The 12,613-nt window shown below is 56.1% G+C and overlaps 2 protein-coding genes across 4 annotated transcripts in view; both read left to right on the top strand.

The window, feature by feature from the left end:
• Positions 1-5,613, top strand: part of HAAO (3-hydroxyanthranilate 3,4-dioxygenase) — a 26,913-nt gene extending 21,300 nt beyond the window's left edge. For all 3 annotated transcript variants that reach the window (XM_017848924.1, XM_017848922.1, XM_017848923.1), the window contains 6 exons: positions 1,854-1,943; positions 2,250-2,293; positions 2,585-2,730; positions 4,784-4,852; positions 5,034-5,116; positions 5,196-5,613. In XM_017848924.1, the coding sequence (XP_017704413.1) occupies positions 1,854-1,943; positions 2,250-2,293; positions 2,585-2,730; positions 4,784-4,852; positions 5,034-5,116; positions 5,196-5,274 (511 nt within the window). In that variant the 3' untranslated portion in view covers positions 5,275-5,613. The remainder of the gene's footprint in view (positions 1-1,853; positions 1,944-2,249; positions 2,294-2,584; positions 2,731-4,783; positions 4,853-5,033; positions 5,117-5,195) is intronic.
• A 445-nt stretch (positions 5,614-6,058) lies between these two features.
• OXER1 (oxoeicosanoid receptor 1) lies at positions 6,059-9,964 on the top strand. Its single transcript, XM_017848939.1, has one exon. The coding sequence runs from the start codon at positions 8,278-8,280 to the stop codon at positions 9,535-9,537; it is 1,260 nt and encodes a 419-aa protein (XP_017704428.1). The 5' UTR covers positions 6,059-8,277; the 3' UTR covers positions 9,538-9,964.
• Positions 9,965-12,613: the final 2,649 nt, after the last annotated feature.

The raw sequence follows: 12,613 nt of genomic DNA on the forward strand, positions 1-12,613 counted from the left end.
TTTTTTTTTTGGAGATGGAGACTCACTCTGTCGCCAGACTGGAGTGCAGTGGCACAATCTCAGCTCATTGCAACCTCCGCCTCCCGGGTTCAAGCAATTCTCCTGCTTCAGCCTCCTGAGTAGCTGGGATTACAAACATGCACCACCATGTGTGGCTAATTTTTGTAGTTTTAGTAGAGACGAGGTTTCACCATGTTGGCCAGGCTGGTCTCAAACTGCCAGCCTCAGGTGATCCACCCACCTCGGCCTCCCAAAGTGCTGGGATTACAGTTGTGAGCCACCACATTTAGTCGAGTATTTCTTACACTATTAAATCTTTACAAAAAACACAATGGCTACATAATCATTCACTGTGTAACAGTCTGTTGTAGAGACAGACACATGATCTTATCTTCTAGAAAAAATGTGTCCCAAGGGACTTTAATATAGGGAGTCTGATGGAGAGGATGGTGTCCTCAATATCATTTTATAGCAAATTCAATAACACATTCCATTTGGCTGCTTTTGACCTTTAATAAAAGCCAGGGACTCAACATTAAAATGCCACTCCAAAGGCAGTTCCTGGAGGGCACTACCATCCAGTTTTGAAGCTTTCCAGGGCCAGCTCCATCCCAGGGTAGGATTTAGGCTGCCAGGTGGGTGGATGCACTGTGTGTCTGTAAAGCATCTCCCATCAGCAGGACCACATCCCTTTTAAGAGCAGACAGAGCTGGCCTGGGCCCAGGAGCTGGGTTTGGACATTAGGCATTCAGTCAACAGGTGTTCCTGGCACCCACCATGTGCAACACACACAGGGACCTGGGGCCCATCCCAGCCTGCCAGGCGCTCCTCAGGCCAGGGGAGGAGCTCACTGAGCCAGGCTGGGGGCTGGGGTGGGCTTTAGGGGTCTACTGAAGGCTATATGTACATGTACGTGGGCCTTACCCCAGAAAAGAGTTCAACGCTTTGCTCCAACTCTCAAAGGCAATCATGACCCTGACAGGAGAAGAACCCCTTAACTGGGGGACATCGTCTGCGTGTTGGCTTCCCTTTTTTTTTTACTTTTGAGACAGTCTTGTTCTGTCACCCAGGCTGGAAAGCAGCAGTGCAATTTCGGTTCACTGCAACCTCCGCTTCCTGGTTCAAGTAATTCTCCTGCCTCAGCCTCCCAAGTAGCTGGGATTACAGGCCCCTGCCACCATGCCTGGCTATTTTTTGTATTTATTTATTTATTTTAAAGTAGAGACAGGGTTTCACCATGTTGGCCAGGCTGGTCTTGAACTCCTGACCTCAAGTGATCTACCCATCTCAGCCTCCCAAAGTGCTGGGATTACAGGCATGAGCCACTGTGCTCAGCCATGTTGGTTTCTTAAGTGTCCGTGCACTCTGGCCTACAGCACTGCAGGCCAGCAGAACGTCCAGCCACTGGCCCTGGTTTCAGGCTCAGCCTTAGCTTCCTCTTTGGGAAAAACGAAAGCACTGCGATTAGAAGCTCTCTAAGTTTCTGAGATTGTCTTGAGACTGGCCTGCTTCCACCACTTACAGGCTGTGTAATCCTTGCCAGATTGCTCAGCTTCTCTGAGCCTCAGAGTTCTATCTGCTTTCGTCTAGTTTCTATCGACGTCTTCTATCGTCTAGTTTCGGGAACTAGTTTGGGTCTAGTTTTGGGAACTGGAGAGAGCGGTGTGAATTCTAGGGTAGTACCCCTCTCGGGGCACGCGTTTGCTTCTGAAGAGCAAGGTGTTAAGTGACCAATGACCACTAGGGTGTGCTAACACAGGTGGAGCAGACAGCAGCAGAGCCAGGCCTGAGTGGGGCTGCCCTGAAGCCACCCAGATGGGGACAGCAGGGTTGCCTGTCCTCTGCTCTGGCAGGTACTATGTGGGCGACACCATGGACGTTCTGTTTGAGAAGTGGTTCTACTGCAAGGACCTCGGCACGCAGTTGGCCCCTATCATCCAAGAGTGAGCCCCCAGCCCAGCCCCTGCCTCTTGCTTTCCTGGGGCTCTGCATCAGCACCTGATGGCCTGGGAGAAAGTCTCCCCTCCCAGGGTGGGGAGCCTGGCCCAGAGAGCCCAGTGCCGCTGGAGGGAGGGAGGAGCAGCAGCATGGGGCTGGGAGGGAAAGGATGGCAAACACACAGCTGTGTGGGGGCCCTATGAGTGTGTGTGGGCTCCTGCACCTGACCGTGAGTATGGTGTATGTGTGTGTCGCTGGTCACTCCAATGGGAGTGCTCGCCACTCCTGCTCCTCCCTGTTCGTCCCTGCAGGTTCTTCAGCTCTGAGCAGTACAGAACAGGAAAGCCCATCCCTGGTGAGGCCGCTAGGAACTGCCCTTCTCCTTCCCTCCCTCCTCTTCCAAAATAGGATGGGTTTTGGTCCAGGGGACCGGGGAGTCTCTTTGTGAATATTCTGCCCAGTTCTCAAGGTACTGAGAAGATGGCAGCCAATGGTACCCCCTACATGGCTGCTTGATCACTGAGCCGGATCCAGAGCCTGTTCTGGCAATTGAGACCTGGGGCCCCTGGGAACTCAGCCCACTGGGGCTGGGCGGGCTGGGTCCTGGGTCCTGAGGACACCAGCTATAGTCATGCTGTGGGTGCAGACCAGCTTCTCAAGGAGCCACCATTCCCTCTGAGCACACGATCCATCATGGAGCCCATGTCCCTGGAGGCCTGGCTGGACAGCCACCGCAGGGAGCTGCAGGCAGGCACAGCACTCAGCCTGTTTGGGGATACCTATGAGACCCAGGTAATGCAGTCCTGGGACATCCAGGGCATCCTCCCAGCAGCCCTGGAAAATGGGAACCAGTCTCTCTCTCACTGCCTCTCTGTTTCACACACACACACACACACACACACGCCACATTTCAGAGGTTGTAGACATGAGCATAGGCCTTTGTGCTCCCTCCCTGACACAGAGGGCGATGGCTTTGCTGCGAGCGAAGTCTGTGGAGGCTATATGGTCCCAAGCAATTTTAAGAACTGAATTCACTTTCAGAGTTGGAGGCTCCCCTACTCACTGGCAGCTTCCTGAGGGTCTGCAGTTTTCCCCTCGCTAGGAATTCCTGAGCCTTCAGCCAGTCACAGCCTTGGAAGCCAAAAGGGAGAGAGTTGTTTGGGAGTGAGGGCTGGGTGGAGAGAGGGATTCAAACAAGGCTGACTTTCTTTAATCCCACATTTATTAAACGCCTGTTATGTTTCAGGCTTTAGTGGGAGAGTAGGATAGAGTTGCTACCTTAAAGAATGTATAGTTTGTGGCCGGGCGCAGTGGCTCATGCCTGTAATCCCAGCACTTTGGGAGGCCGAGGCGGGCGGATCATGAGGTCAGGAGATCGAGACCATCCTGGCTAACACGGTGAAACCCCGTCTCTACTAAAAAAATACAAAAAAAAAAAATACTAGCCAGGCGAGGTGGCAGGCGCCTGTAGTCCCAGCTACTCCGGAGGCTGAGGCAGAAGAATGGCGTAAACCCGGGAGGCGGAGCTTGCAGTGAGCTGAGATCCGGCCACTGCACTCCAGTCCGGGCGACAGAGCAAGACTCCGTCTCAAAAAAAAAAGAATGTATAGTTTGTTAAAGAGATGGACAAGTTAATCAACAATTGCCACAATCATGTGATAAAGTATCTGATAGAAAAGCTATAGGAAGCTATAGAAGGATAAAGGAAGAACCCAGGCTGAAAGGGAAGTCAAGGAAGGCTTCCTGGAGGAGGTGACGTGCACATTGCATTTTAAAGCTAGTGTAGGAGTTTGTAAAAGAAAGAAAGGGAGGTGGAGAGAGCATTCTAGGTGAGGGAGAAGCATGAGCATGAGCTGTTTCAGGCTTGAAACAGCCTGGCACTGGGAGTAGCTGAAGTTAGCCAGAGGTGGGGCTGGGGAGTGGGGGTACAATTGTGACTAGTGGACTGTGGAGCAGCAGGCAGGGTCCAGGTCCTGGTAGGTCTGCTGGCTTAGGCAACAGCGCTCCATCCAAGTATTGAAGCAGGGAGTGACAGGCCAGAGTGGTGTTTCTGTACCATGTGTGGGGATGAGGCTGGGAGGGCAAGAGTGGTGCGGGGAGACCTGTGTTCACCTGTGCTTTACGGCTTGCCACTGGCATGTCCCGTGGGCTTTGAATGAGTTAGTCTGTGCAGGGATGCTCATGGCCACAGGCTTCCCGTAGTGGCCCGGCCTGCTGCTCTTGGGTACCAGGGACGTCCTGAGCTTACACAGGGCTGCGAGAACATGCGCACATGTCACAGCAGTGCCACTCAGCCCTGCACCCCACCTCTGCCATACCCTGCTCTTACCTGCTTCAGTTTACATTAATGAATACGCACCCTCTCCGGGGCAGCAGGAACATGGCCCTGCACAGTAGCTGTGTGCTTCCAGGCTGGTGCATGTCAGAGAGGCCTCAGCCTCACCCTCCTGGTCCCTTCCGCCTCCTGAGGCCAAACTCAAAACCTCTCTCGGAGAAACGGAGGTTGCACCCTCTGGGAAGCTGATGTCAATGTGTCTCTGGTGTGCCCTGGTGGGCATGCCTTCGCATGAGCACACATCAGAGGGACCATGGGTGCACTGCATGTGAAAGGCAGGCATGTGTGATCCCAAATACATGCCTGCCTTTGGCAGTGGCGGGCACAGGGAGGCCTGCAGCCCAGGCAGCCCTCCTCTCCAAGTCCTGGTCTCTTCTCAGCACATGGTGATGGGGCTGTTTTATGGGCCTCAACCCTGCTCCAAGCAAGCCTGGTGTCTGGGGGCAGGTTCAAGACCATCTCCCATGTGGGGCAAGAAGCGCCAGAAGTTTCTGTTTCACCTCCCACCAGGTGACCGCCTATGGGCAAGGCAGCAGTGAAGGCCTGACACAGAATGTGGATGTGTGGCTGTGGCAGCTGGCAAGTGGGGCCCAGGGACAGGGTTGCAGAACCCCCTGCCAGAGGGCATCAGCCCACTCCTGGGACTGGGGCTCCCACACGGGGCCACTCTTGGGGCCTTGGTGCCCAGGCAGACTCAGACATTCACCCAGGTGTTGAGGCCCAACAGTCTCCATTTCATTCTCCTGCTCCTCTTCTCCAGGAGGGCTCCTCGGTGGTGACAATGGGGGGACAGCACCTGAGCCTGGCCCCTGATGACAGCCTCCTGGTGCTAGCTGGGACCTCGTGAGTACGCAGGGAGGGCTTTCCCTGGGATCCTCAGGGTCCAGCTCTGTGTGACCCCTGCTCATCTGTGTGTCCACAGGTATGCCTGGGAGCGAACACAAGGCTCTGTGGCCCTGTCTGTGACCCAGGACCCTGCCTGCAAGAAGCCCCTGCAGTGACCCTGTTGCCGTGGCCTGAAGCAGCCACAGGTGTGCCTTGCAAGCACCCTCAAGTGCCACCCCTGCCGAACAACTCTCCCAGCCCTACTGCTTCTCTGTGTACCTCCACAGACCTGGACATTGTTGTCACCCACCCTCCTGCCCTTCTCAGCCCAGATGCCACGCCCCTGAGTGGGCAGCAACTCCCCATCTTCTCCGGCAGCCTAAGCCTACTGCCTTGCCAGTCTTGCCAGGTGGTCTACTCCTGGCTCAGCTCCTGACCATTCCTCTGTCCCTGCAGACTCAGTGCAGCACTTCCCCGCCAAGAAGGCCCTCAATAAAGGCTTCCTGGTGAACGCACACCTGTGGGTCTGCTGCAGGCAGTCATCACTGGCGTTCCCATGTGGGCCTGGGCCCACATGTTCCCATGTGGGTCCTGGGCCACCCCCAGGACCAGGTGGTGTGTCTGGGGCATCAGGGCACCAGGTGACCATGGACGTGTTGGAGGGTCTGTTATTGGGCATCCTGTTTGTGGATGGGCATTCCTCACTGTGTGTGTGACTTGATCCACGCACGCTCCATGCCTGGTCCTGGGAGCACAGCTAATGTCATCTCTCCACTTCCTTCTCTGTTCTCATTAATTCTTTTTACTTTTTTTTTTTTTTTTTGGAGATAGGATCTCACTCTGTCACCCAGGCTGCAGTGCAGTGGTGCGATCACAGCTCACTGCAGACTTGACCCTCCTGGCTCAAGTGGTTCTCCCACCTCAGCCTTCTGAGTAGCTGGGACTACAGGCATGCGCCACCACACCCTGCTCATTTTTTTTATTTTTTCTTTTTTGTAGAGATGGGGGTTTCGCCATGTTGCCCAGGCTGTCTTTTTACATAACTTTAAAGCACTAGCATCTGTTGAGTTTTTTTCCAATAACAGAAGTCATCTGTGCTAACTATAGAAAATCCAGAAATACACAAAACCCCCCACCCAGAACTAACCACTGTTAATACCTAAAGACTGTGAGCAGCCTGGAGAGGGGCATGTAGTTGTACCAAGAGCTCAGCGGTGTCGGTGGGGGAGTCTGGCCTTGTGCCCCCTGCCCTCCCCTGTCATGCACAGGTGCCATGTTCAAAGACTCCAGAGGGCCCCCTGAGCCTGCTGTGGGCGTCTAGGGATGCTGGAGGCCTCAGAGGCACCAGTGGGCAGAGACAAGAACGTGGAACCTGCAGTGGGCACAGCTCAGTTTCCTGGGACTTCCGTGAGAAGTCAATGAGGGCATGCACATGAGAGTGACAGATCGGGACAGAACCGGTCCCTGTGTGGACTCAAAGCTTCCTCTAGAAAAGAACACTTGAGCCCTGTCTCCCCCAGCCCCAGCCCAGTGGCTCACTGCCTTCCTACACTCCACTGGGAGCAGAGAAAGACCTGCCTTGGCTGAAAAGGCTACTGGCCCTGAGAGACATCGGGACCTTCACCCACCTCTTCACCCCTGAGGGCTTTCCTCCCCCGCAAGCAAAGAAAAAACACCATCAGGCTCCTCCAAACACAAATGGTCCAGGATAGGTGCGGGCAGAGGCTCTGCGCGGCTCGTTCCTGGCCTGTAGCCATGCACTGCTCCGTGCAGGACCTGAGAAGAGGACACAGAATGTTCCAGGGAGGCCCCAGGTCAGAATACAGGTAGCCATGAGGAGAACAGTTTACTCTCGTATGCAGGGCAAGCCTAATCTAGAGAGAAAGTCAGGAACATTAGATCTGTTTTTGTGAACACTTGCTCTGTCCCAAGGAATCCCCTAGAAGTTTTTACATAAATGATATCATTTTATCCTCACAACTCTCCAATAAGGTGGTAGAGCCTGATTTTACAGATCAGGCTCAGAGAGGTTTGGAAGTAGGGCAACTCTGTTTCTAACCCAGGCCTGTTTGCATATGAAGCTTAGGCTGGGCCTCACCACCCTGCTTCTCCCAGAGATGTCTGCCCTTAGCCTCGACCAAATGGGAGCCCAGGACAGCCAAGAGAGGCCAGGGGCCACTGTGCCTAAGACACAGAGGCCAGGCCACACATGGCAGACTGCTGACCCCAGCCAGTTAGCAGTGATGGGGTCAGGCCCTGGAGCCTAGAACCACCGCCTCCCTTGGCCCTGCTGTCCCGGGTTATCAGGAGCCTGAAGCCCTCATCTCCACCCACAGGACCAGCCTGTGGGCTCGTGAGAATACCTCACCATGGGACAGCTGAACTTGTACCTTGTATGGAGCTAGCCCCAGCCTCCCACTCCCCATTCCACAGTCAATGCTAATGGGAGCAGGGAGAGGGGTGGACAAGGAGCCATGGGGAGGCACAGAGAGGGGAAATTAAGATTGTTCTGTTTGCGGGAGATGCCCCCAGGTCCCCATGCCATGGCAGTAGAAATTTGGCAGGGGCGTCCCCTATGGGGCTTACTTCACCATGTACCCAGACTTGGAACCATCACAGACTTCGGAACCATCAGGAGTCTGGGAGCAACTGAAAGCTGAACTGCAGTGGGCTTTCAGACACACAGCAGGTGGGCGGAGCACAAATAAGACTGGTTCCCTCCAGGCCCCCAGCAGGGCGGTGGAGGTCTTCACTGACTCCCTGCCCACCTCTCCCAGGACAATGTCCTGTTGGCTCCACAGTCCCTGAAGCCAGAGCTGGTGGGGGCAGGAAGGCAGCCACTAGCCTCTATATGTAGTGGAAGAGGGGGCGTCCAGGGAGGGCTGTATGATCCTGAGAGCCACAGAACACAGGGCTGCAAATACTCTCCCACACCTCACCTGACTGGACTTTCCTCCCACTTCAGGGTTTCTCTGGGCTTCCATCTTGCCCCCTGCTGAGCCCTGCTTCTTCCTCTACCAGCAGCACAACTCCCAGGCTGGGCTCAGAGACCTCATGTGGTGGTCACTCAGTGCCCCGAGGGGGAGGGAAGAAGGGAGGGCTGCAGGGTCCCCTTGGCCTACAAACAGGAACACAGGGCGTTTCTCAGTGGCTGTGAGGATACTGATGAAACCGCCCGGATGTTGTGTCACCGTGGTGGCCAGCTGATAGAGCCGATCATCCCACTTTGTCCTGGGCACTCCTGCAGGGGTAGAAGACTCCAGAACCTTCTCTCAGGTCCTTGGCCCAAGCAGCCCATGGAACTTCATAACCTGAGTTCTCCCTCCTCCTCTGCCCTCCCTCCCTCCTTCCCTCCCTCACCCTCCTCCGCTCCCTCTGCCTTTACCACTGTGGGGGGGTCCTCTGGAGGGCCCTGCCACCCCACCTCTTCCTCGCTGGTGTCTGCTTTCCTGGCACCGATCCTGGCCCTGGAGTTTGTCCTGGGCCTGGTGGGGAACAGCTTGGCCTTCTTCATCTTCTGTGTCCACACGCGGCCCTGGACCTCCAACACAGTGTTCCTGGTCAGCCTGGTGGCCGCTGACTTCCTCCTGATCAGCAACCTGCCCCTCCGCGTGGACTACTACCTCCTCCATGAGACCTGGCGCTTTGGGGCTCCTGCCTGCAAAATCAACCTTTTCCTGCTGTCCACCAACCGCACGGCCAGCGTCGTCTTCCTCACAGCCATCGCGCTCAACCGCTACCTGAAGGTGGTGCAACCCCACCACGCGCTGAGCCGTGCTTCCGTGGGGGCAGCTGCCCGGGTGGCCGGGGGACTCTGGGTGGGCATCCTGCTCCTTAACGGGCACCTGCTCCTGAGCACCTTCTCCAGCCCCTCCTGCCTCAGCTACAGGGTGGGCACGAAGCCCTCGGCCTCACTCCGCTGGCACCAGGCGCTGTACCTGCTGGAGTTCTTCCTGCCACTGACGCTCATCCTCTTCGCCATCGTGAGCATTGGGCTCACCATCCGGAATCGTGGCCTGGGCGGGCAGGCAGGTCCGCAGAGGGCCATGCGCGTGCTGGCCATGGTGGTGGCCGTCTACACCATCTGCTTCTTGCCCAGCATCATCTTTGGCATGGCTTCCATGGTGGCCTTCTGGCTGTCTGCCTGCCGTTCCCTGGACCTCTGCACACAGCTCTTTCATGGCTCCCTGGCCTTCACCTACCTCAACAGCGTCCTGGACCCTGTGCTCTACTGCTTCTCTAGCCCCAACTTCCTCCACCAGAGCCGGGCCTTGCTAGGCCTCACGAGGGGCCGGCAGGGCCCAGTGAGTGACGAGAGCTCCTACCAACCCTCCAGGCAGTGGCGCCACCAGGAGGCCTCTAGGAAGGTGGAGGCCATAGGGAAGCTGAAAGTGCAGGCCGAGGTCTCTCTGGAAAAGGAAGGCTCCTCCCAGGGCTGAGGGCCAGCTGCAGGACTGTAGTGCTGTGGGGCTAAGGGCTGCCGCACTCTGGCCTGGAGGGACAAGGCCAGCACACGGTGCCTCAAGCAACTGGACAAGGGATGGCAGCAGGCCAGGGTCCAGGCCAAAGCACTGGCAGGACTCAGGTGGGTGACAGGCAGAGAAACCTGCCTAGGCCTCTCAGTGTGTCCAGGATGGCGCTCCCAGAATGCAGGGGAGAGCTGGATGCCAGGTGGAGGAGACAGGCAGGGCACTGTGGGCATGCCAGCTCAGACAGGGGCCTGTGCAGCTGCAGGGGCCAGAGGCCAATCACTGTCACAGTAGAGTCGCCTTAGAAATTGGACAGCTGCATGTTCTGTGCTCTCCAGTTTGTCCCTTCCAATATGAATAAACTCCCCTTCTAAATGTATTTATTTGCAAGACCAAATACATGTCTTTAATTCTAACCTGGGACTGTCAGCAGGCGTCAACGTGAGTGTCCCAAGGCGAAGGGAGACTTGAGAGAGAGTGGGGAAGCCATCCCGCAGCCCCGTCCCGGGGGCTCTGTCCTTCCCGGAACTTCTGGGAAGCCCTGGCATGCCCTGAAAAGCAGAACCGCTTTCCTGGGTGAAGGCCTCAGGCCACCAGGGCTCCAGGCCCTCGGGTACAGTTTGATGCTGAGGACTTAACATCCCTCCCCAGTTCCCTTAATCCACTTAGTCCAACCCTCTCATATCATGGACAGGATGCACCCCAGCTACTCAAGTCGTCAGGAATAGAAGTGAAAGCCCCGGAGTGTTGCACACAGACCAGGAGGGTGGTGTCAAGGGTCCGTGTGGATGCTGGGGAGGGAGCCAGAGAAAAAGTATCAGGCAGAGGGAGGCGGGCCTGGGAAGGATGGGCAGGTGAGTACCAGACCTCACCGCCACTGTGTATCTCCAGCCTACTCCCCTGTTCTGAAAATCTATCTGCTGCACTCAGAAACCTACCGAGGTACTGGGGTGCCACCTGGGCCCCCTCCAGGGTTGCTCTTCTGTCTCTCGGCTCCCCATGGGGCCCCTCTTGCCCCCTCAACTCCTACTGCTCCCTTTTACTCCCTGGAGCCACGGCTAGGGGCTTCTCCACGCCCTCCGTGAGCCACCTCAGCCCGAGTCAGGTCTTTTAGGAAAGGCCCACACACTCCTGGAGGGGTGGGGACTGAGCGGTTCCTTCGGGCAGATCCCCACCTAGGGTGCCAACACTTGCTGCCAGCTCAACACCAGGCACCTTTCCTCTGGTACCATCTCTGCCTCTGAATGTGCCCACCTGGGCTCAGGGCAGCTCCACGGGCCATTTCCTCAGTCTCCTCTTCCTTGGACCCTTCTCCTACCAACTCCTCCCTCAAGTCCTCCCACCTCCCCCAGCACCTGCACTCACTTCTTCATGACCTGATGGAAGGGAAATGGGCAGATACTCCCATGGTTCACAGGCATGTCTGTAGTCCTGTCTTTTCCCAACAAGGGAGGGAGCAGAGGCCGCCCTTGAGGAGTTCCTGGGTAGATGCTGGTCACAGGGTTCAGGCCCGCACTCCTAACCTGCCCTGGATTCTCCTTGCCCCCCATCTTGACCCTGAGGACTGCTCCCCCGCTGACGTTGGACCACGCCACCCTTCCCTGCCTCTCCATCCTTTGCAAGGCCTTCTGTAAAGGGGGCTGGGTGCTGCCTCATGAAGCAGGCTTCAGGCTGCCCCCATATGGAGGTAGGACTGACTCTCTGGTCCTAACCATGGCCACAGCCCACTGTACCCTTCTCTGGACTTAGTTCTCCATCTGTGAATAGGAATAGTGATCCTGGCCCTTGCCCAGCCCCAGGGGCTAGGGACGGGAGTAACTATATGCCCAGAGCACTTGGTGAGGAAGGCAGTTATTATGTGGAGCAGGGAGGGCAGAAGAGGAGTGGGAAGAGAAAGAAAACTGTGTTTAAGTGCAGGGTTTCCTAGAGATGGAGTAGTACCCATGGTGGTATAATGGGAGCTGGGGACAGGCTGAGACCCCATTTCCTACATTTGGGTTCTAAATGGCATTTTGGTCTCAGGGACAGGCTGCACTATCCAGTGTGAATTTTGGGCAACGTCTTCCGCCTTTTTTTCTCTTCTTTCTCGTAATATAAACTGCCACCCTAAGAGAGGATCAGATGGCATGCATTACATTCCTCCAGGGACTCCTGAGCAGGGGGGCAAGCAGGCAGGGCTGGGTGACAGGCAAGCAGGCAGGGCTGGGTGACGGGCAAGCAAGCAGGGCTGGGTCACATGCCAGCAGTCACTAACTTGCCAGTGTTTACTGGGCACTTGCCATGGGCCAGACCCTAAGCTACAAAGGCAGACAATTGTACTCTCACCTTGAGCCTCCCAGGCTAAGGCGGGGAGAGACAGACCTGCAAATGGAACCAGTGCAATGCAACCCAGGGAAGGTCAGAGTCTTTTAGGTGGTGATGCTCCCTGAGAGCAGAGGCCTGAAGAGCTGACTCTGCCTGGGCTGTCAGGTAAGTGATGCACATAAGCTGGATCTTAGAGGATGAGGAAGGAGAGAAGAAAAAGGCATCCCTGGTACTGGAAGAGCATGGCCAGGACATGCAGCTGTGAGAAGACTCAGTGTGCAGGGGCATGGGGAGGAGATCACTGAGGCAAGAGAGGAGGAGGCCTACCACAGAGCTAGAGGACAGGCGGGAAAGGGAGAGGACCAGACCCAGAAGGGCCCTGGTGCCAAGCCCGCGAGTCTGGGTTGATCCTGCAGAGAGTATGGCGGGAGAGGGGTGTTAAGTGGAAGATGATGATTGGTTTGCATTTTCATCAGTTACTCTTGGCAATAACATGAGAGTAGGGGACGTGGGAGATGACCTATGTAGGAAATGTCTGTATTCCAAGCAAAGGCCTGAAGAAAGGCAGCAGCAGAGACCACAAAGGGTCCAGATGGGAAGGCTGTGTGGGTGACACACTGAGAATGCAGGTGGTGGAGCAGGTTTGGAGGTAAAACAAGTTGTAGGGGCTTGGAAGACACCCAGGCAAACATGTACAGTAGCACACTTTGGACTGGAGATAGGAGCAAGGATCTTCTACTCA

The sequence above is a fragment of the Rhinopithecus bieti genome, unplaced genomic scaffold, assembly GCF_001698545.2.
Source record: "Rhinopithecus bieti isolate Rb0 unplaced genomic scaffold, ASM169854v2 scaffold_28163, whole genome shotgun sequence".
NCBI classification, from domain to species: domain Eukaryota; kingdom Metazoa; phylum Chordata; class Mammalia; order Primates; family Cercopithecidae; genus Rhinopithecus; species Rhinopithecus bieti.